The sequence below is a fragment of the Motacilla alba genome, chromosome 12 (assembly GCF_015832195.1).
Source record: "Motacilla alba alba isolate MOTALB_02 chromosome 12, Motacilla_alba_V1.0_pri, whole genome shotgun sequence".
In the NCBI taxonomy this organism is placed as follows: domain Eukaryota; kingdom Metazoa; phylum Chordata; class Aves; order Passeriformes; family Motacillidae; genus Motacilla; species Motacilla alba.
Window position 1 is genome coordinate 2,725,790 of NC_052027.1, and position 23,055 is coordinate 2,748,844.

At 44.4% G+C, this 23,055-nt stretch overlaps 1 protein-coding gene across 13 annotated transcripts in view; it reads right to left on the minus strand.

Moving 5' to 3' along the window:
- CHL1 (cell adhesion molecule L1 like) overlaps nucleotides 1-23,055 on the minus strand; it is a 145,591-nt gene that overhangs the window by 16,928 nt on the left and 105,608 nt on the right. For all 13 annotated transcript variants that reach the window (XR_005258372.1, XM_038149004.1, XM_038149002.1 and 10 more), the window contains 14 exons: nucleotides 19,894-20,078; nucleotides 13,988-14,119; nucleotides 13,279-13,416; nucleotides 12,424-12,535; nucleotides 11,588-11,754; nucleotides 9,934-10,099; nucleotides 8,667-8,791; nucleotides 6,434-6,535; nucleotides 6,027-6,224; nucleotides 4,827-4,897; nucleotides 2,027-2,249; nucleotides 729-844; nucleotides 368-572; nucleotides 15-137 (listed from right to left, as the gene is read on the minus strand). Coding sequence is in view for 12 of the 13 variants with exons in the window: in XM_038149004.1 (XP_038004932.1) it covers nucleotides 15-137; nucleotides 368-572; nucleotides 729-844; nucleotides 2,027-2,249; nucleotides 4,827-4,897; nucleotides 6,027-6,224; nucleotides 6,434-6,535; nucleotides 8,667-8,791; nucleotides 9,934-10,099; nucleotides 11,588-11,754; nucleotides 12,424-12,535; nucleotides 13,279-13,416; nucleotides 13,988-14,119; nucleotides 19,894-20,078 (2,063 nt within the window). In the remaining variant the exon portion in view is untranslated. The remainder of the gene's footprint in view (nucleotides 1-14; nucleotides 138-367; nucleotides 573-728; nucleotides 845-2,026; nucleotides 2,250-4,826; nucleotides 4,898-6,026; nucleotides 6,225-6,433; nucleotides 6,536-8,666; nucleotides 8,792-9,933; nucleotides 10,100-11,587; nucleotides 11,755-12,423; nucleotides 12,536-13,278; nucleotides 13,417-13,987; nucleotides 14,120-19,893; nucleotides 20,079-23,055) is intronic.

Below are 23,055 nucleotides of genomic sequence, written 5' to 3' on the forward strand. Positions count from 1 at the left end.
AACGAGGCACATACTTATCTGGTACTGCAGAATGTAGCCAGTGAGGTGGCCATTGGCTTTCTTGGGAAGTCCCCAGGACAGAGTGACCGAGTCCTTGTCAAAGTTCAGGATCCTGAGAAAACGTGGTTGCTCAGGCACTGGAAGACACAGGGATGAGCTTTCAGAGGAGAGTGAACAGGTCTGTCCCTATAAATTCTTGTTAAATGAGGATATAATTCAGCTCAACACCCACAGCTCCCCTTTCCAGTGAAGTGCTCTACAAACGGTGGAGTTTTTACTAACATCTTAAATAAGGGAATCAACTCACCTTGTCCCAAGGACAATTTCAATTTATGACCCTCCATCCCATATTTTTCTCTTGTCTTACCTCCTTCTGGAGTTTCAAACACCACCGGGGAGCTCTCAGGGCCATCTCCTCTGGAATTGAAAGCTGAAACTGTCAAGCGGAATTCACTGAAGGGCTCCAGGCCAGGAATCATCCCATAGTTCCTGTCTCCTACAAACGTCAGGAAGTGTTTCTCTGGGTGATGCCTCTTTCCATCCAGCATGCTTCTTGTTTTCCACCAGCTGACCTGCGAGGAGATTGGGATTTCTATAACAAATTATATTGTATGGGGATGAGCATGATCATGATCTCTCTCACCTTCCTAAAAATGAGAGATTGCAATCTGGGACTCATTTAATAATTTATTCAACTATATACAAATACTTATAGAGATATTTGTAACCTTGTAGCCTCTTAAGTGCCCACGAACTCTGTCCCTTGGTATCCCAAACCAGAAGACTTTGACCAGGGTGCTGTTCACGACCTCCACAGAAACGCCCGAAGGAGCAGCATCTGGAACTGTAAAAAACAGAAGTCCCAGGTGTTAAAAACACTTCCAAGAGCCCAGATTCACACTGTTCACAGCTCCAGGGCTTGGCTTTCCAGCTTCAGCTGTGCCACTTCATGCAGTCTCACTGCAGGCAAGCCAAAAGCCATTCCACCTGCATCCAGTGGGAGGAATGGGCCAATAAACATTATTTTTCTGTATTTTTCTGCTGAGGGTTGAGATACATGTGCACTGGGACACATGAATTTCTACACCAGTATTTATGATTTCCTGTTTCAAGCAATGCTTACAGCAGTGAGAAGAATAAAAAAAATGATTAACACGGCACTCAAGAAGGCAATCATAAAGGTTTTTTTATAATCAATTTCATTTTACAACTAAGCTCATTAAACAGTAGGATTTTAATCACTGCATAACACAGAGAGCTATTACAGTGCCTGAAAAAAGGAAGGCCTTGATCCATTGACAACTGAATTGCGAGGAAGATTTTCCACTGGTAGATGCAAAATTAGACTCATCACAGAGAGACAAAGAAAACAAACATGCTGTGGAGTTTCTTTCTTCTCGTTCTCACTATTTGCCATCTCTTCTGCACCACCAGACCTTCCTGTTCCCACCTCTGGGTGGGCAGTGGGGACTCTCCTGTCCTACCACCACCAAGTCCATTTCCAGCACTGAAACTCCACCTGGGAGCCATGGAAAACCATGGGGCAGAAACCCAGGTTGGACAGGATGACACATTCTTCAGGGACTCATGGACAAGGTAACACCAGCACATGTGGGGATGTGGCTTTGTCTGCAAATTCACTCCAACACCCAGTGCCTGTGAGTTTGTCCCTCATTGTCAGAGCATTTAACTCCTGACAGCGCTGAACTGTTGGGTCAAGCCTCAGAGAGCCCAAAGGATTTTTTTCCTACCAAGTATAACCTGACTGCTACACTTCAGAGACTTCTCACAGACCGTGGCCTTCAAACAAGTACCCAGACTAAGCCAACAACTGAGATTAATGAGAGCACAAGTGACCTTTCCAAAAAAACCCCTCACACTCCAGCACCAGCACGGGTCACATCCATGCCTCATGGAGCCCATCAGGCACTCCAGCAGCTTTGGGCTGCCCAATCCATCACTCCACACCCGAGCGTTCTGCAGCACAAGAAACCCCCATTCTTACAGGCAAGCTCCTGCCACTCACCATCCTCTCCTGAATATCCAATGGTGATGTTTGGCTCCGGGCCAGATCCTAAATTATTGACGGCCTGGACTTTGATCTCGTAGGGCACGAAGGTGGGCACGTTCCGCACGCTCAGGGAGTGCTTCTTCACCAGCTCCTCGTTCCAGTCCGTCTCCACACCCCGCTGCCTCCAGCTGACCTTGTACTCCAGCCCCGGCCCGTTCCTCTCCATGGGCTTCAGTGGCTGGGGAGAAGTTAAAAGAGATCTTGTCTGCCTTTGTTGTAATCACAAAACAGCAGCCCAGGGCGGGGGGGGATGGTTTTGTGTCGCTCTCGGACATAGAATAAAATGACACGCATGCTGGACTCTCCAAGGTAAAAAGAAGGGAAGTTTTTTTTCTGACTCCAATATTTATAGATTTTCAAAAGTGACAGTGGCTTGGAGGATGAAAGTGCCACCCCTCCAATGACACTGGACAAGACAACAGTCCATCAAATTTCTCCTCCTCCAGAGAAGAACGTAAAAACAGTAATTATTTACATAGAGTGAGTGAGAAAGTTCATTACAAGAACGTAAGCATCAGAAAGCTAGGAAGAACTTCTTAGAAGAATAGGGCGACACTTTTGGAATGTGCGTTACGACACTGGGACAGAAAAGGGGCAAAAACCCCAAGTTCTGAATTTTTGCTGTCATTTTAATTGAAGTCTGATTGGATCAACAACAACATGACTTCAAGAGAAAGGAGGGTGAAAGGCTTGGATTAAAATCCAGATTAATTGCTAGGAGCTGTATTTCTGCCTCCTACACACATCAGGTTTTGTTTTGCCACAGGTTTTCCTGTGTGAGGTAAAACCACATGCCTTCAGCACTACTGAATTGCACAGTTTTATCTCTGCCTTTTAGCAGAGATAAAATTTGCATTTTATTCTAGAATTTTATGTAGCACAGCAAGTTGGGTCATTAAAATTTAGATTTGTTCTAACTACACACCAAATGGTTGAAATTACGCCTGGACATTTAATGTGCAACTGCTGGGCCACTCTGCTTTTACCAATCAGCTGGAGAATTCATCCCAGCAGGGTTTCCAGCTAATTAACATGAATTTATAAAATATTAGGAGATGTATAGCAATAGCTTGTCATGAGACATCCTCAAATTGAGCTTATTTCTCTGAAAATGCACAACTTTAATTAAGAAAATAATCACCTACCCTACCAAAAAAGCTAAACACTGGAACAGCTGTGGGTGTTTCCCACAATATAGGCTGCCTTTAAAATTATTTAAATATAGGCAAATATGAAATATATAATAGCTGGTTTGTGTCCAAGAGGCCTGACAGGAAATAGCATCCAATACCAGCAGAAAGTTATTCCCCTTTGATGTTCCTCATGCATGAGGAGACCAAAATTCGGGGGATCTGCAAAAATTCCCACTGGTCTGCTCTGCTGTGAAGACCTTTGGGATGTCTGAGGCAAAGGAACTGGGAGACTGGGCAGCCTTCTCACAGGCACCACCTCTACAGCAAAGATCCCAGGGAATGGGATTTGCAAGAGAACCTGGAGAAGTAAAAAATTCCTCCTAAAAAACTGATTTTTTGGATAGAGTTAAATTGCAGCACTGCTTGACTTTTATTTTGATCTCCCTTAAAGCTGCAAATCCTTGCCTGAAAATCCCAGTCACTAAAGCTCAGCTGGTATCTTAATGCAAAATAGGCAGATTAACATCATTCTGCAGCCTTTGTGTGTCAGAAATAGCCTGTGCAGTGCCCAGCAGTTCCTCTGGAAAGCACACAGGAAATGCCATAAATAAATGAATATCCTGTTTAACAACATTTTAATGATTCAACAAGATCTAACCAAGCCCTTCCATCCCATCCTTTCAGGCTCAGCTTTCACTTCCACTTTCGCCCTGTCTGAGCAGTGATTATGAAGTTCCTGGTGCTCAAATCCCAGTATTTCCCAGTAAACATACTGGGTAATAAAACTCTGCGTTTCATGGATTCGTTGAAGTTGGAAAAGACCTCCAAGATCAAATCCAAACTTTTCTGAGAGGCAGAATTGTCTCTCCTGACCCTGGGCTAAAAATCCCATTCAAATCCAAGCCCATGGATCTTGAGGGCCATCTCCTTTTGGATGGAAATTCTACCCCAAGCCATGACTTCCCACTGGGGAAACGTTTGTTCTTCTCTGGGAGCAGCAGATTGAGGAGTAACTCTAATGCAAATTGTGTGCAATTCCAGCCTCAACAAAAACCTGCTTCCCTCCACAGCTGGGGATATTTGTGCTAAATGAAGGAATACATAACTCAACTGCTGGCACAGAAGCTCAAGGCTTAAAACCCAGGAAATTTGAAGCCTGGAAACCATCCTCAAGACTTTTACATAATTCCTTTGATGCACATCACAGGCTTTGGAGGTTTACCCACATTCCTTTAGTTCTTGGTGTAAAAATTCAAGCTCACATTCTCTTGGGCAAGGGATCTGTGGCGTTTTGAAACTTTCAGGCTGGAAGGGCAGAAGCCAGAAACCCATCTCCTCCCTGGGCCTGGCAGGTAATTTTAATTGCAGAGCAGGGTAAGACCACAATTATTTGAAGCAGTTTCTCGCATACAAGAAGCAGAGAAGAGCAAATTTTGGCAAATTCCCACTATGCTTTACAGGAATTCCATATTTTTTTTAATATCTTCTGAAGTCAGACATAAAAACCAGGGTTTTGAAATAAAAATGATACTGGGGTTGAAAATGCAGAATACATTTCAGTCAAATTCACCTTTCAGAAGAATAAAGGATCGTTCCTATAGGACTTGCTAATCTTGCCTTACCTCCCATTTCATCACCATTTCATTGGGTTCAGAAGCTTCAACTCGGATGTTCTCTGGGTTTTTATCTGGAGCTGAAACCATACAGGTGACAAGGTCAGTTTGCACATCCCATTTATTTGCATTTAGCATTCAAATGCTAAAAAGGATGGGAAATTCCCCTATTAGTGACAGACACTTAAACAAAAAACGTTCAGGAGATGAATGGCTTGGATCAGCAAAGCTGATGGGACCCAAGCACGTTGTTTATGCAGTTTGGATTCCTAAGTGTCCCTGTAGGTTGGAGCCACCAGCTAACACGGAACTGTGACTTTTGGATTTGAAAGCACCAGATGTGGGGGGATTATGAGGAAGAGATTTTTCTCCCTGTGGGGATAGCAAACAGAAGGTGCATCATTAGAGGTGCACACACAGCTGGAAAGCTGAAGAAGGACCTGAAATTGGTGCAAATGGGGAAAAAAGGAGAGAAAATGCCAAGGAATGCAAATGCTGAGCTGAACAGTTGGCCTCTAAAATGATTTTCAGGGAGAGAACATTTTCTGCCCCAGTGAATGCTCTGTAAATGGAGATTTTTGACAAGCTTAGTTCTCCTGAAGGGCTCCCTGAAAACCCAGCCCTTTTGCAGGAGCTGTTTGTCCATGAAGGTCTGCAAAGGGTGGAAAATCAGCAGAGTGAGGTGCTGGAGGTGCAGGAAAGCTCAGCAGGGTGGACTCCTCCCTTTGGCATCCTCAGGAATTTTATGCAGTGCAGCAAGTTGCATCATTAAAATTTAGATTTGTTCTAACTGCACATCAAATGCTCAAAACAAAGCTGGACATTTGATGTGCAACTGCTGGGCTGCTCTTTTTTTACCAGTCACTGAAGAATTCACCCCAGCAGAGTTCCCATCTCATTAATATCTAAAATATCTGAATACGGCTTGTCACTAGCTGATTTTACCTCTCTGAAAATGCACTGCTTTAGTTAATAAAATCAATTTAAATGGTCCCCTGCCCCACCAAAATTACTGAGGGTTATTCCAGTTCACCAAACCAGCTGGGGGTAATTCCCACCACAGGACCTACTTTTAATAATCCCTGAGGCTGCCACCGAGCAGTGCAAGCGACCCTGATTCCTTCACACCCTCTGGAGCATGGGAGGGCAGAGATATTCCAAAAAAAGCGCTGAAAATACTAATATTTAGGAAAGCAGAGCCAGGTTTACCAGCGGGAGGGGTCGCATAGCGCAGGGATGGTTTGCTGGGCTGGCTCCTGCCCACGGCGTTGACGGACACCACGCGGAACTGGTAATTCACATACGGGGCCAGGGGCAGCAGGGCTGTGGTGTCATTCCCTGGCACTCTGATGAGCTCCTGCCACATCTCTGGCTCCCAGTGGTTCTCTTCAAACTCTATAATTGACTCTGTGCAGCAAAAAGGACAAAAAAAAGGAAAAAAAGATTAAAAAAAAACTTAGCGCGAACAGTGTGGGCGGAAATGAACTTGCAACAAATGAACTGTCATAGTTAAAGTGATTAAATCTGGCCATCAGCAGGGTTTGTGTCCTGTGACAACCAGGACGGGCCAGAATTCTGAAGAGCCCTAAAAAGTTCTGCTGGAAACCCCTTCCTACCATTAACAGGGCTGTTATGGCTAGCCCCAGCTTTCCAGGAGAGTCGAACGCTCCGGTTTTGGTTTTCCGAGAGCTGGAGGTCTTCTGGTGGGTCAGGAACATCTGAGAAAGAAAGGAGAAGTGTCAGGAGCCCAGCAAGGTATTTCTGTTTGTCCTGGCATTTTCCAGAGGGCTGGAAGAGCACAGTCAGTGAAGATGGTGGTGAAACACCTGCTGATCTCAAGATGGACAGGTTTTGGAAAGTGGGAATTTCTCGGAAAGATCCCGAATCTTCTGCTGCTGATTCTTCCCTTATAAACACAAAATCCTTCTGGAATTCATCTCCCTCTACCTGCATTATTGTGCTTGCAACAACAGATTTTTCTTTCCAAATCAACCCCCAAGATCTGCTGAATCATTAATGAGTACTGGCCCTGCTCTGGGCAGGACGTTGTGTCAGCATCACTTGGATGTACCCTGGGACAGATCAGAGTGGGAGAAGGTGCCTCAGCTCTGGCAGTTACTGAACTTGGCCTGTGAGGGTGTGAGGGAAAGGAGAACATTCATTATCCCAGCCATGGGGATCTGCATTAATGGGGAACTGGGAAATTCACTACCTGCCAACTCAACTAATGCTGTCCCAACTAAACTTTTGACTGACAACGTCATTTCTTACAGACAAAACAGTGACTTCCACCACCATGACTGCCCTTGCCATTGTGAAAAAAAATCACTATGTTCTTACTGATTTTTTAAAAATTACAACACCGAGTTTTTATCTCAGGATACATCAAGAAGTTAAAAAGTTTATGTTTGGATTTTTTTTTCTTTTCTTTTTATTTCTTTCCCTATTTCTCTTGTACTTCGTAAAATATCAGGAAAGCACAGTTTAAGTTGCAGCATGTTGCTGCTCTATCCTTGGAGTACAGCTGGTTAAAATTCAATATATTAATCTAAAGATGCTGATGGTGTATCTGAAATATTCTCACCCCTCTACCTGTTCATCAAACGCACAACAAATACTCAGAATTATTCTAATTGAATATTTATTTTACTCTCAGTTGCCCCTAATCTGATGTCTCTATTTAGTTCTTCAGTCAGCCCACCAGTCCTTGATTGCAAAAACCTGAATTTTTCACTTGGAAAATAAGATGTTGTTAATTCACCAAGACCTTAATTCACCAAGACCTCTCTCATATGCAATAAACAAGGGAAAAGAGCACAAACTGTTTTTCTTCTTCTGCAAAGCACCTTTTTAAAAAGGAATAAAATGCTCTATGAAATTTTCATAAGTGAAGTAACGAATAATCTACAAACATTTTGAATTATACAGCACCGAAGGACACAGCACCATAAATAATGTGCACAGCATCTTCCTAATTTACTATTTACTGAAAAATATCACTCCTTTAAAGTGGAAAACCATCTTGAAGGGCAGATTGACTTATTTCTTGCTGCAATCACTGCCAGAAATAAATAAAAATATAAAATGAAGTAAAAATAAATGTAATTAAAATGATGCAAATCTGTCAGAGAATCATAAAATCACAGAATGGTTCAGGTTGGAAAGAACCTTGAAGATTATCTAATTCCAGCCCCCTGCCTGGGCAGGGACACCTTCACCTAGACCAGGCTGGCCAAAACTGTGACCACAAAGCAGAATTTTGGCTGCTGCCCTTGGGTGCCAACGGGTGCACAGCACTCCACAAGTTCATCCTCTTAATTCCAAGGAGTCCTTCACGGAGAGTGCAGATGGTGAGGATGCTCTCTCAAGGCCAAGCTTCTGACCCAGGGGGTCAAGGCTCCTCTCTTTGTCCCTGAATAATCACTCACACTGAGGTTCACAGATATAATTAATTCTTTTTAGGTGCTTAACTCGCACTGATCTTCTGAGGAGCTGCACATCCAAATATTGCCCTGATGGCTTTCAAAAAACAGTCAAATTCTTGTGAAGGACTGGCCAAGGACTTCAAAGCAGCAGCAGAACCATTCTTAGTATGGTGTCACACCTTCCAGCCTGGGCAACTCCTGCAGCCACTGAGCTGAGGCAAAAATGCTGCCTCACCTTGCTACAGCAAAGATGAAAATAAATGGAGTTTGTGTCAGCATCGCCATTCCCAGAGATAAGGGACAGCACAGCTGAGCTTGAGGAGTGAGAGGCTCTGTGAAACTGGGTTATTTGGGCTCTGTGAAAAGAAGCAAAGAAGTGCTGCAGTGGCAATTCATGCTGCAACTCCTTGCAAATTGACCTTACCCAGAACGATCAGCTGTGCCTCGGCCTCGGCGGTGTCCAGGGCAGTGCTGGCCACACACCTGTAAACTCCCTGATCCTCCAGGAGAACACTGGATATGAACAGCGTATCCCTGTCCAGAATTATCCTGCAGGGCAAAGAAAAAAATGGTAATAAGGATGAGAAAAGTATGTAAGATGAGTATGACACAGACGTTGTTCCCTGAAAAATTGTTCATAATAGGACTTGGCACGGGGCACTTTCATTAAATAGCAGCACACTGGGCCTGCTACATTAAAATGCAATTGTGGCTCTGCTCTACACTGTGCTGAGGAGCATTATTTGTATTTTGTGGCAATTTAGGCTCCGTGGCTGGAGGTTGGCCTGTCAATCCTGCTCTGAAAAGAAGCACATTGAGATGCGCTGGATCAGCGTCTGGGCCATAGGATTTTGGCACGTCATTAGTGAGACAAATATATGGGGTTTGTGATGGAATTTTTGAAAGATTGAGGGAAATTGAGCATTCCCAAGGCACTTGTGTCATGTCCAAAGCAGCAGGGAAGCTGCCAAGAATCCAAGGCCATGGGCTCTGTGGCAGAGTTTCCATGGCACTGCCTCACCATCCTATGAGGATGAATCCCAGCGGGATTTTCAGCCTCTCCAGTATTTAGGAAATCATCTCTCTCCTGTGGGAATTAATAAAGACATCTGATTTCCCCCTGTGGGATCCCTCCATGGAATAAAGACTGAGCCCCAGCCCCCTGAGGTCAATGAAAATCCAAAAATAGGGTAAAATTCAGCCTGGACCTGCAAATCCTAAACTCATATGTGGGGCAGAATCCCTGAACCCTGTTTACCATCACTTCAACAATCAAAGACTTTGTTTTGGCCAAATAAGTGCAAACTCTAAGAAAATACTGGTTCCACTAAAGTGGAGAAACAACCTGCACTGGGGTCAGGCTTGTGTTTTTGGGTTGGGCCAACATTTATATTATACATTCAAAAATATAGATATGTATTATGTATATATTAATTTATAACTTTATATTCAGCTATGATGGTAACAGAGTTAATAAACCCAAACCCATTTGGCTTGAAAGTCACATTGCTGCATTTATATTTAGATGTGTGTAAAATGCAGATCTACTCACACATCTCATGAAGAATTCTTTGCAGACATAAATTTGCATTTCAAGCTATTAAGGCTCATGTTTAATGAAACCCCAGCTCCAGCACCACACCAGATCATCCAGCTGAGATCAAGAACAGCCTTGTTCCTTCCCCACTCACCTGCCACCTTCCGTGCCGTTGACTGGCAGCTCATCTCCATCTTTCCTCCAGGATAATTTAAAACTGTGTTTCAAGTGGGAATCATACTCAGCCTGGCATTTCAATAAAATGGAATGTGATTTCAGCACTCGGGGGTTCTTCGGAGTAACAACAAGTTTTGTAGCATCTGATTGATCACAGAGAAACACTTTGATTAGGTGAGAGAAGGGCTATTACATCAAATTTTCACCAAGCACTTCATCTACACAAATCAACCTCAGGAGCAACAATCATGTCTCTTTTTTTTGTTACATATACAAACATTTCAAGTGAAGGATGGTGAGGTTTGAAATAGAGATTTGCCAGGATTTCATTTTTTTTTTATCTTGCGACATTTTTTTATCTTCAAATGTTTTTTATCTTGAAACATTTTTTAGTTCGCTCTGAACCAAAGAGCTCCAGAAAAAAAAATCCACAAAAAAAAACAACTTACAGGTGAAAATCCTTGTTAGCAGCTTGTCATGAAATGGATGATTAAAAAAAAAAAAAGGCTTGAATATGATTTTTATGTCTAATTGCCATTTGAAATAAGCTTTGGCAATGATCCAAGAAAAATTACAAGCATATTAAAGTCAAGTGAGAAAAAATTATTGCAATCAAGTTTGTTCTTTTAATTGACTATAATCTGAATGCAGAAACAGATGAATAAGTAAGAAGAAAGCACTTAGCTGAATTTATTTCTGCAGTGAAATGTTGCTCTGTGAGAATTTCATTGTACATTTTCATGTTTATTATCACTGTAAAATTCCCAAAGCCAGGGGAGTGGGTGGAAATGGAACACAAAGAGTGAGCTTTTCCTCAAGTTTGTCACAGCAAACCTACATCAGAGAGCTTTGCTAATTGAGTATTAAAGGTTTTTGTTGTTTGTTTGTTTTTTTAATTGGCAAGCCCTGAATCCTAAGCAAATTTGTAGAAAACCCACTAAATGCCACCTGTGTGCCCAACAGGAGCTGCCCACTGCCATCACACCCTCCAGGGAAAACCCCCTGCCAACCCACCACACAAATCCCTTAAAGCAGAGCTGCAGCCCAAGGGATTAAAAAGTAAACACATCTGAGGATTTTTATTTGCTCTGTTTAAAAATATTTATCAACAAACAGGCAAAAGCCCAGTGCAAAGTCCTTCAACCAGCAGCACCCTGCAAAATGTTTGGTGTCCACTGTAGGAGTTAATCCAGTTTGGGATGTGCCTTCTGATGGGAAGGAATTTCAGGGAAGGGAATCCCACAGCTGAGAGAGAAGCAGGAACACATCTGGATCAACAAGGACCCCACCAAGCCCAGGAGCACAGGGTCAGCCAAGAGCCTGCCCCGAGTGTAACAGGCAGTGACAAAAAGGAGGGAAAATCCTTTAAAGATAATGTGCAAATGCCAATTTTTGGTGACTTGTGCAGCTTCTGCAAACATCCAGAAGAAAATGAGCACCATGTGTGAGCACGGAGAAATCCCCCTGAAAAGTTAAAGGCTACACAGATATGAGACCTGTGACAATTTCAGGTTGTAATATCCAGAGAATTCCTGAATAAATCTGTACCCTGGACCGAGTATTTGCTACTTCCTGAAAAAGTGTAGACATAAAATCTTAACAGGTGTGAAAGCTTTTTTTTCTTTTCTCACCTCTTATATCCAGATTAGCAGTGATTGCTCTTTTCCCCACAGAATTTGCAGCCCAGCAGGCATAGGACCCTGAATCCTCCTTCTTTGTGTCCCTGATCTCCAGGGTGCCGTTCTTGTTTAACTCGTAGCGAAACGCTGAAAGGGGCTCTATGCTGTCATCCTTAGTCCTAAAGGTGATAAAAACAGGCCTGGGTTACTGCAGGAAGTGTCAGTTCATGGCTAGGGGTTATTGCAGGGCAATTTTGGAGCTCAACTTTGCCACAGAGCAATTAAAGTCAGGATTAGTGAGATAGATACTTCATGCACGTGCAGCAAATCATAAAGTTCTGCACATCAAACCCACAGGGACAGAGTCTAAAATGTTCTCTAAAATGCTCTGTCTTTAATCTACAGCTGCCACCTGCAATTTTATTGCACCTGTCACCTGCTGTGACAATCCTGTGACTTCCCAGCTTATGGAAGCATGTCCAGGTAAATCTGTTCTGTAAGTCACTGCGTTTCCACCTCAATAACATGTCCAAACTTGAAGGGTTGCCAGCATTAAACTGATGAAGTTGCAGCAGGATTTGGCTATAAAAAGCACGGTTTTGCTTCATGTATATCCTGGTATTTGTCTCAAACAGGTAATAGGGACTTCCAGGAACTCTTTTTTCCCAAATTAGTTCTTCAGAATTCTTAAAAGCACATTTAAAACCAGAAAATTTACATTATATGCAGTTTTGTTGCAAATTTCTATTCTTAACTCCACAAAAATAATAACTAGCAGACTTTTCAAACTTGGAGAAGCCTGCAGGAACTTGTTTCACGTGAAAAAAACCCAGTTCCCAGTGTCTTACCATCTGACATCTGCTGCAGGTGAAGCAAAGATGTCACAGTGCAGGAAGGCACTGTAACCCACGACTGTGGCGTAGTTTTCCCCATCTGGGGTCAGTATCAGGGGGGCAATATCTGCAGGAGAGAATTCAAGGTGAGCAGCACCGCATTTCAGAACTAAGAATATAAATACTGGCCCTGCATCCTGCCCTTTTCCAGCAAGGGTGAGAGGCTGAGGTGTTTAATGGGGATTTCACAGCTGTTTGCAAGAGTTGCACTGAGCAGCTGAGCTCTCCGAAGCTTCACTGACAGAGATAACAGGGGTTTACTGCTGGGCACGGCAGAAATTGAAACATCCAGGAGAGAAAATACACCCAGTTCTGCTGCCTCTGGAGATGTGTTTTATTAAATAAATCCCCCTCACTCCCTTTCTTCACAGAACAGAATGAGCATCACAACTGAACTGAAAGATTAAAAATGCACTTAATAATTCAAAACCAGCATTGTGGCCACAATTCGGTTCCCAGTGGTTTCACTGTGTTTGAATTCCAGTTTTTGAGCCCAACCACAACCACGTTTTTAAAATATGGTTTTTTAAAAACCAAAACTCAGGAGTGCCTGTGCTAAGCACGTAACACTGCCCATGATAAAACCTGCTGCATGAATCTGGACAACATTTCTTAAAATCCAGGCCCAGTCCAAAGGAACCATGAGATGCCCATGACCAGCCAAAGAAACCATGGAACCCAAAGGAACCATGAGGAACCCAAAGGACCCGTGAGGGGGTGACAAGCCCCAGGCTGCTGTGAGGATTCAGTCTGGTTGTGGATGTGCTCTCTGGGAGGGGACAGTCCCCTGGCAGTCTCTGGGGCACTCACTGAGGACGTTGATGTTGGCGCTGGCCAGGATGGTGCCGTGCTTGTTGGTGGCCTCACACTGGAACACGGCGCTGTCCTGCAGCTGCAGGTTGGTCAGGCTGATCTCCCTGGTGGAGATTCTCCCTCGGAAGGTCCTGCCTGGAAAACAGCAGATCGTGTCAGCAGCTGGAGGAACACTGTGACTGGGGAGCTCCCAGGCTCTCCTCACTGCTTGGAAGCCAAAGGAAAGAACATCTTGAGATTCCAACCAAAACCATGCCCAAAAGCTGATGAGCTCCAGGGCTCTGCCTTTGCCAGCAGTCCCATGGCCTGAGGGAAGTGCTCCAGAGCACCAAATTCCAGTAAATTCACCGCAGAGGCCTTTTGAAATTATAACACTACTGCTACACCAGTGCTCCCCAGCCACCTGGGCTCACTCAGAAGCACCAAGGAGCCCTTGAGCTGTCCCAGATCCCCAAAAGATGGGAGAGTTACAGGGCAGCACCTCAAAGGTACCACAGCTCCACATGTGCAACGTTCACCACCACTCTCTTCAAGAATCCTACTCAAATATTAGTTTATTTAAGTAAATAAACAATTCATATCTAAAGAGGTGCTAAACCAGACATCACTGGTGTGTTAGGACTTGTGGGTCCCCTCAGAGTGGCTGATACAGAGGCACACCCCAGCTGGGCAGGGCCTGGAGGAGCAGCCTGGCCCCTGCACCTACCATCGATGGGCATCCCATTGAGCTTCCACTGGATGCTGGGCTCGGGGTTCCCGATGGCCTCGCACAGCAGCACCAGGTTTGTCCCCACGCTGTAAACCCCACCTTCGGGCTTCTTCAGCCACTGGGGAGGCTCTGGGAAAAGAGACAGAGCAGGGATCAGTTGATGCCTTTTTGGGACTGCCTAAGAACAGAGGCCAGACTGAATTAAGGGAATAAAAAGCTGTTCATTTATTGAACACCAGAATTTTATTTATTTCTGCACCCAGAAATGGATGATGGGTCAGGGTTTGCACACTTTGATCAGTTTGGTCCATTTGCATCTTGGGGGTTCATCTGCCAATTCCAGCTTCAGCTAATGAAGTCATTGAGCCCCAGTTTGCTGCCCCAGCTCCCTTTTGTTCCCATCCCTGGGGCCTGAGGCAGTGAGGTGTCCTTGATTGCCAGGCCTGGAGAGGAATTGCTGTGTCTGCCCCCAATGGGAAAGCAGCAGCTCCCACTGTGTGTGGGGTTTGGAGTCACACACTAAAGAGCTGCAGGGTTACAGACAGATGGAAATAGAAAAGCTGAAATCCTAAGGCACCGCAGTCACAGCCCAACGTGTGCCTCTGCTGTTGCTGGGATTCTCCAGGAGATGGCAAACGCCACCAACATTTCCCAGCCGCTGCTCACAGCCCATCCATCCCGTGGTTGAGCTGAATTCCTTGTATTTCCCATGTAAAGGAGAGGTGAAATTGGCTTCAGCACACTGCAGGCTGTCCCGCAGGCTTGGTGGGTGTCAGGCAGGGTGGAGGAATGAGCAGCGTTCATCCAAGTGGGAAACCAATGCTCAGGGAGGGAGAGGCTGGCCAGGAGGGAATGGGTCAGCATTTCCACAAGGACCCTCAAATGTGATTTATGAATTAAGGTGAGGCTATTTCAACAAGACAAACAAAGTGGGAACATCCACCCAGCTGGAATTCCCCTCCCTAGGCACGAGCAAGTGGCTCCCATCACCTTCCCTGGGAGCTGACAGAGCTCCAGGACAGCATTGATCCACCTTTGATCCACCTGCCCTGCTCCCTGTGCTGAGGAAATGCACCATCACCTTGATTTCCTGTTTTTCCATGGTGTGTTCAGACCAGAGGCTGATCCATACCACATTTAGGAATGGTAAAACATTCTCTCATGGCTGGGGATGAGTGGTTTGGGTGCCCACAGGGTGGTGGTAGAGGAGCAGCCATGTGCTGCTGCATTCATTCCCCGTTTTCCTTTCCCAGCTGTTCCGGGGAAGCTCTGGGAAAACTCTGCTCTGCAGAGCAGCCCCTGAGCATCAGGTACCCAAACCTCGTGTGGAACAGACATCCATAATGAGGGAAGGGAGCTGAAGGGGAGAAATAGAGAATTTATCTCATAAATGCTTAATTCTGACTGAACGCAGGTCCCTGAGCCCTCAGTGGGGAGCCTCAACCCAAAACACAGCCTTGAATTCATCGTTTCCCCTTGAAAGGCACCAAAATTTGAGATTTTAACACCAGACCTGACACTGCCTCTTCTGCAAGTGCTGGGAAGATCACTGGGCCTCTTTCCTATTAAAAAGGTGAGGTAATGTAGGGAAAACGTGAGGATTCATTAGTTAATGCTCATAAAATGCTTTGAAGATTAACAGAGCTGTTGCCTGGTAATACAGCAACAGATGTTATCAGTGAGAGATGCTAAAGCAAAACACTGCTCACATTCACACAGATATTTATAAAAACACCCCTAAAGTGGGATGCATTTCCACACCCAGACCAGCATTCCCACAGGAGAGCACCCAGGAATGGTTTAATTAATATATAAGGACTGAAGTAAAATTCAAACCTCTAAAGCTTATTTAAAATGGTAAAATCATCCCATTTCCTTCACACAGCAGGGATTTTTCTACCAATATCCTCACTCAGTGCTTCTTCCCATCCCACAGCGACATGACCACATCTGTTCAGCTTCCTGGTATTTGGCTCCAGGGAAGAACTCTGCAAACACCAGAATATTTTGGTTTGGCAGCTCTTTTTTCTTCTCTCTCATATACACCACGGTTTCACGAGGAAAAGATGAGTCAAAGGCACGGAGGAGAAAAGGTTTGTAGCAATCCTGATTAAATTGCTGGTTCGGAATTTTCCCCCTAAATCTGCCACAAACTGAGACAGGATATTTCCTTCGTTTGGAGACACCAGGCACAGGCTGAACAAAAACCACCTGAAGATCCTTTCCTACCTCCACCTGTGCCCATACTCTGGAGCTGTGAGCTGGTATTTGGTGTCACTGCTCTCCTTTCTCAGCACTGGAATTGCTGTGGGTGCTCCAAGGAAGTGAAGAGGCTGTGAAGTCAGAGGCAATGAGATTTTGCCAGGTGTGAAATGCAATTTCACAGAAAGGCTGAACCACCTCTTTTCCATGTGGCAGATGCGCCATACCACTTAAAGTACACAAAATATACAAATATTTTTAGCAACTAAAAAATCTGGGGGTTGGATAATCAAATAGTTATTCTGGAATAGCAAATATTTCACTGCATTATTTATTCTTCCTGGTAAGAGCTATCAATTTGCTCCTCCTGACTGATTTATGTCCTTATGGGAAATACTGACAGATCCAGAAATGAAAAGGATCTAAAATGGGCATCTCCAACAGAATCTAAAATACCCACAAAGGATCCAAACCTTCCCCTCAGCCTCTCCCACTGTGTTTTCCCCATGAGTAGAACAAATTTGGGACATCTAACCAGCTTCAGCCTTGCTGCAGTTTAACTCTCCCCTGTCTTCCACCACTCCCAGAGAATTTGGTGGAGAATCTTCCATTCCTCTGAAGGCTGTAGTGCATTCCCCAGGTGTAATTTCTCCTAAATTAAAGATACCTATATTTTTCCCCAAATGCCACGATTTTGAGCCCCGTGACCGCTCCTACTGCCTTCTCCTGACCTTTCTTGAAGAAGGTGAAGTTGTAAATCTGCTTACTTTAGGTGAGGCCTTCTCAGTTCTCAGAAGGCTCTTACAACAACACTTTTTCTTCTATTTTCCAGGATGATTTTTGCCTTTTCTGCCAGACTAACACTTCCCAGAGATGTTCCTCCTGCCGTCCCATGGATTCTCCCAATAAACCCAAGCAGGCGTTTCCCTGCCTGTGCTGATGAGGCCAATCAGTGCTGCCTGGTGAGAACTGCTCTGTGCTTACTGAACCCATCCTTTCTATCCCACACCACTTTCCCAATTTGTCAAGTTCTCTTCAAATTCTCCTCCCAAAGGCTGGGAATCCATCCCACCGCAGGGCCAGCAGCAGCTACTGTTGCCACCTTGGGCTCTGCATCCCTGTTGGAGCAATTTTCCAGTGAAACAGAAAGCTTGAGCCTGATTATAACACCCAGTTCTGCTTCTGCTTCCCATTAATTTAATCTCTTTTCTTTTGCTCTGGCTGAGTAATAAAAATATTACGAGACATAACTGCAAAGGCCTTTAGCTATTACATTATTACTATAATTAATCATTACATTGTAACAATTATTTCTATTAAACCCCACCTAGAAGCCTCAGTTGAGATCAAAGTAACTTTAGATCATTATGATCCTGCAAGATTTGGAGCTTATATGTTCATTTTCTGTCGAGTTTGGTGAACTACAAACCACAATCAAATAAACACTTGAAGTCAAAACAATTTGTGGGCTTTGCTGGTTTTTTTTTTTAATAATTCTCTTCCATTTTAATAACAACAGTGGGGGTTTTGTGTCTGCTCAGGTATTCCAGGCTACATCTTCCCTTGCAAAGAGAGACTAAAATGCTCGAACAGTCAAACAATTTGCTTGCTGGATATTTTCATGTGCTCAGTAATGATTGCCTGAATCTTTGCCCTCAGACTCGGCAGCATTAGGAAGTGGGCTGCATGCAAATATCACTAAAACTGGTATTTAGAAGGGTTGGGTGTTGGTTTGAGATCCTCAAATACCAGAAAGTAGAGCAGAAAACATGGCACAGTGACAGAAAAAATCCTGATTTACACCCCAGCACTCCACTGAGGATGGCTGGGGGTTAATAACAGATAATTTTTCTTCCATATTTAATTTTCTTCTCCCTGCATGCATCCTGTGAGAGGAACCTGTCAGGTGTGAGGAGCCCAACACCAGCACGAGCTCCCTGAAGCCTCCTGAAATTAATGTTCAGGATGTGCCCTTGAGTGTGCTCACAGGAGCTCCTGCAAGAGTGATGAACGTGTCCATCTCTGATTAACGACAGTGACATTTGCTGCTCAGGAATTGCAGAAGACAGCAGGGTTTGGGCTCAGGTTTACCTTGATACCTTGGATGTGAGGTGACTCCTAATAGGAAGAATCCCTGCTGCTGACAGGAGCCACACATGGAAAATGGATTTTATAGCAATTGGAAAAGGATCTTTTTACGTTGCAATGGCTGGAGTGGGATTGTTTCCTGCTTTTCTCTTTTTCTAAGTTCTTCTTTGTTAATAAGCAGGAATAACAATTTGCCAGGAAGCTTTCCTTCCTCTGGAAACTGTGGGAGAAGAAGGTCAATATTCTAAACTGCAAAATTAATGTTATTTCTCTGGTATTTTAGTTTTTGCAGCTCCTGCAATTTCTTTGAAGGAAATCGATTTTCTGCAGCCGAGAAAATCATAGCCAGATTGTTAAAATATTCTGCTACAGCAGAGATGCTCCAAACCATCTGGAGGGATTTCTAGGAGTCAGCACTTCCCCTCCACCACAGCTGAGAACTTGCCATGCCCTGGGATCCTCTTCTGCCACACTTCCAGCAAGGGGAAGAGGAGTGCAAGGAGCAAGGTTGGGTTGAGTGGGTGGAGAGGACTCATCAACCACTGGGAGAAAATCTTTTCCTCAGCTGCTGAGCAAATACAGAGCAGGGAGCTCAAAGTGCTCTTCTCCCACCAGAAATCCGGTGACCACAGAGGGATGAGGAGCTCTGATGAAAATGAAGCCCTTGGAAGGTTCTAACAGGGTAAAACTGCCAGGGATTTATTTCATTTTTTAAGTGCAGAGCAGAGGTTGGAACATTTTTCATCAGGCAAATGTTTTCAGTAAGTTTTTCAGCTGGGCCTCAGGATTCTCAGTTTGGAGCTATTTATGGGCAGAGAAAGTGGCAGGGAGAGTTCCTGGTTCTGCAACAACTCCTCAGAGCTCTGCTGGCTCCTGGGAAAGGGCATCTCCACCTGATGCACACCTCAGGGTTTGGGGAGGAGGAGAAGGGAAAAAGAAGCCTTGGGTACTCATTGAGGTGACAAAAATGGTCATATTTCCATTTTTTAACTGATGAAAAATAGTAGGAAGTATCTTTTTAAATTTGTTTCACAGGTTTTTTGATACTTTTCAGGGATTTCAGAAAACACTCCCAGCTCATGTTGTGCCTGTACAAAGTCACAGCAAAGGAAGAGGTGAAGGAGGGAAGGGGTGGTACCTTGTCTGCTCACTGAATCTTCACAGCCCCCCTAAGAGCCCACTTTTGGTGGAAACCAAAGAAAGGGACTTGAGCTAAAGGTCCCTCTGATCCAGCCCAGTATAACCATTTTCACAGTTTTTAAGAGCAAAAAGAGTAATTAGATCTTTCTTCTGACCTTCAACCTACTACAAGACATTTCATCAACATCTCTGCTTGACTCCCTCCCATCTTTAGAGTATTGAACCTGCTCACATATTTTTATATTGTCCCCTGCTTTTTAAGGCCTTCGTGGTTCAGGGGAAAAAACCAAAAAGCATTATTCACATTATTTGTTTCTGTTGTTTGAGAGGTGCTACTTGTGCAAACCTTCCCAAATCCAAGAGGCTGGCAGTTGGTGGAGTTGCTTGAGTCACATTAACAAAGAGCCTCCTTCACTTCCTTTTTCCCACCTTTTAGTCCCAAAACAGTAATTTTAGCAAAGAGTACTGAGCACCTTCCACACGCACGTGGAACTCGTGCCTGGCCCTGCCCATGGGGTTGCTGGCCGTGCACTGGTACGTCCCCTCATCAGCTGCTGTCACTTGGTCAATCTTCAGGGTCTTCCCAAAATTCTCTGTCTCTGGCTCATCCTTGGGCATGTTTCCCGTGACCTTGACCCAGCTGAGGTGAGGAGTTGGGCTGAGAACAAAGGAAAAAAAAAGCAGATTTTGAGTTGAACGCAAGAAGCTGCTGTGATGCTTCACGTGGCAGAGCTGCTGCTCACACCCAGGGTTTGGGAGGTGCTTTTGGAGGACTTTGAGCTTTTAAAGTTTGAAAACTCTGCCTAAGGGGCTGCCTAAGGGTCATACTAAAGAGCTGCTCTGCTGCTTCTTGTTCTGCACAACCCCTGTGAGTGGGATTTTCACCAGGGCAAAGCTGCATTCCTCGGATGTGCCTTGGCATGGCCAGCAGCAAAGGGGCTGGAGCTCATCCCCTCCTGCCCCAAAAGGGCACCTGAGGACAGCCAGGAGGGCCAGACTCCACTGCAGTGCTTTGGAAGTGGCTGAAATGCTCTTCCCATCCCTAGAAAGAGCCAGAAGTGTCACAGAATTGGGGACAGACGTTGTGGGTGACCCCGACACCGCACGGGACACGCGGCCACAGCGCCAGAGCCGCTTCCTCCTGTGCCCATCTGTCCCTGTGGCTCCACGCCCAGGCAGGGGCACAAAGCCCCAGGTGCCCTGAAATTCTGGTGTTCCACCAGCCTGGCAAATATCCCATTATTCCCTCCCAGAGCCCTCATCCCACTCTTGTCCCAAAGCCAGCTCCGAGGCCATGCCCTCCCGACACTGCCACTGCTCAGGGTATAAATCTTTAAAAAGTGACAGATTGGAAATGTCCCTAATTCCCTATTTTGCAGTCGGGTGCCCCTGATCTGAGTTCCTTGAAATCCACTTCCATGGTCTGTGGACATTTGGCAGGATGGATTGGCAGAGATGTAGGCAAAGCTGATCGTTTTTCTGCTGAAAAGGGGAATTTTAGCCAAGAAAAAAACCATTTTATTCTAAAAGTTGCATTTTTGAAGGATTTCAATGAAAAGGTGTGCTTGGTGATAAGACAAGTAAGTACTTTGTGTTCTTTTAAATGTGACTGCTTAAAAAAAACCACCCTTTTTGTTAAAAAAATTAATTTTCTCAAGAGTTTCCTGGAAAATTTAGAGTGAAACAAAAAAATTTCTTTCTTTTTACCTTTTTCCAAAGGGACAGAAAGACTTTTCTGGCTTTCTCTTCTTGTATCTGATACTCATGCTTGCACATCAAAATCCGTATTTGAGTATTCCCAAGGTGATTTCCCTATTAAAACCCCTTGAAAACCCTCTAAAATCAGAGTTGTGGCTTCGGGGAGGTTTGTGAGCTGGCAGATTCACTTGGTGGGGAGTGAATTAGACAAGGAAATGTTGCAACAGGGAAGCAAAACTCACTGCAGATACCTGGAGTGAATCCAACAGAGACAAGTAATTCACCTCCTTTCAGGAATGCCAACTCAACTCCTTGCCAGCTTCCACCAGCAATGCCCTTTCAAGCCCATACGGAAAAAACAAAATGCCCAAAACATGTGCAGGCAGATAAATATCCTGACTTTGGAATTTTATGGAGGGAATATAATCACAGAGCCTTTAACTGGAATTATCTCGGTGTGAAGCCGAGCCTGCAGCCCCACGTCCAGCACCAGGGGACGGTGATTTAAAGCTCTGCTGTACACAAAGCCCTGTCCCAGCCAAACCAGAGGGGACCCTGCTTTCCCTGGGGATTTAGAGGGTGCACAGATTCTCTGTTTCTCTGGTGGCAGCTCGACTTCTGCAGTGACAGGCACAGGGGACAAAGTGGGGCACTGGAAGAGCAAAGCAGGGCTCGTGGCTGAGTGAGCTGGAGCAGCCCTGAGAAGGGAATCACAGCTCCTTGGGAGGGTGGAACTCAGTCCCTTTCCTTACTTACCCTCATGTTGTTCTGTGCTATTTATAAGGACAAAATTTGTCAGATTAAGCTGTACATTACAAGTGTTTCTTAGCTTATTTGTTTTTAGCACATTATGTTATAAATGTTTTAAAGCTAATCATCTAAAATTACCCTCTGTAGGTCCTACTACAATACATCTTTCATAGTTCTATTCTCTGCAATATTTAGTCTAATTTACAAAATCACCTTTTAAAACTTATTTCTAGCTCCATTTCTCTCTCAACAATGTCTGTCTTATTCCATAATATTTTTAAATCAGCATTTCTTATCTCAAAATTTCTATACAAATACATACTAGATGAACTTTTTTCAAGTTCAAGACAAGAACTTGTCCACAAGTCTTTAAGACTTCTCTACAAATTCATTTCCCACAAAAATTGTCCTTTATGATTTCCCATCATAAAGCAGCTATTTTAACCCTTCCCTGTATTATCCTTTCACTACCTGAAGGGACTCAGCAAGGTGGAGAGAGATTATTTAAAGAACTTGGAGTGACAGACAAGGGGGAATGGCTTCAAACTGAGAGAAGGTTTAGAGGGGATTTGGAAGGTTTTTTAGGAAAAAACTCTTCCCTGGCAGCTGGGGCTGCCCCTGGATCCCTGGAAGTGTCCAAGGTTTGAGGTTTGCTCTTTGCTGTGTGATTGATCAGGATCACACTAATACAGCTGATACTGGTTCACTGTATTCCTACACAGGATTTGTTTCTTGATATCCTGTCCTTGGTGAGGACACCACGGAATGAAGATCCCCCATGGAAATTCTGGGTGCTGGGGAATGCACACAGAGAACAGCCAGGCTGACAGCCCCTCCTGCTGTAACTGAGATTGATGATTTCCCCTCAATGGCCCAACCATTCCTTAAAGGATGTCTTGTGTAACATCACTCAAGAATTTTGTTTTTTAAAAACTGAGATCTTACACCTGGAAAATCTTAAATTTTGAGCACTGAAGCAAAACTGAATTGGCAAAACCAGAAAAAAACCCTTACAGGTTGTGAACAAAAGCCCTGAAGCTGATGTTATTTAGTTTCCTGACATCTCAAAAGTACCACTATTGAAAAAAATTCAAATTTTTAAAGAGAACAGTAAAAAAAAAAAAATCCATACTTACCACACCATGGTTTTAATGACTTGTTTACAAGCTACAGCAATAACCAACACA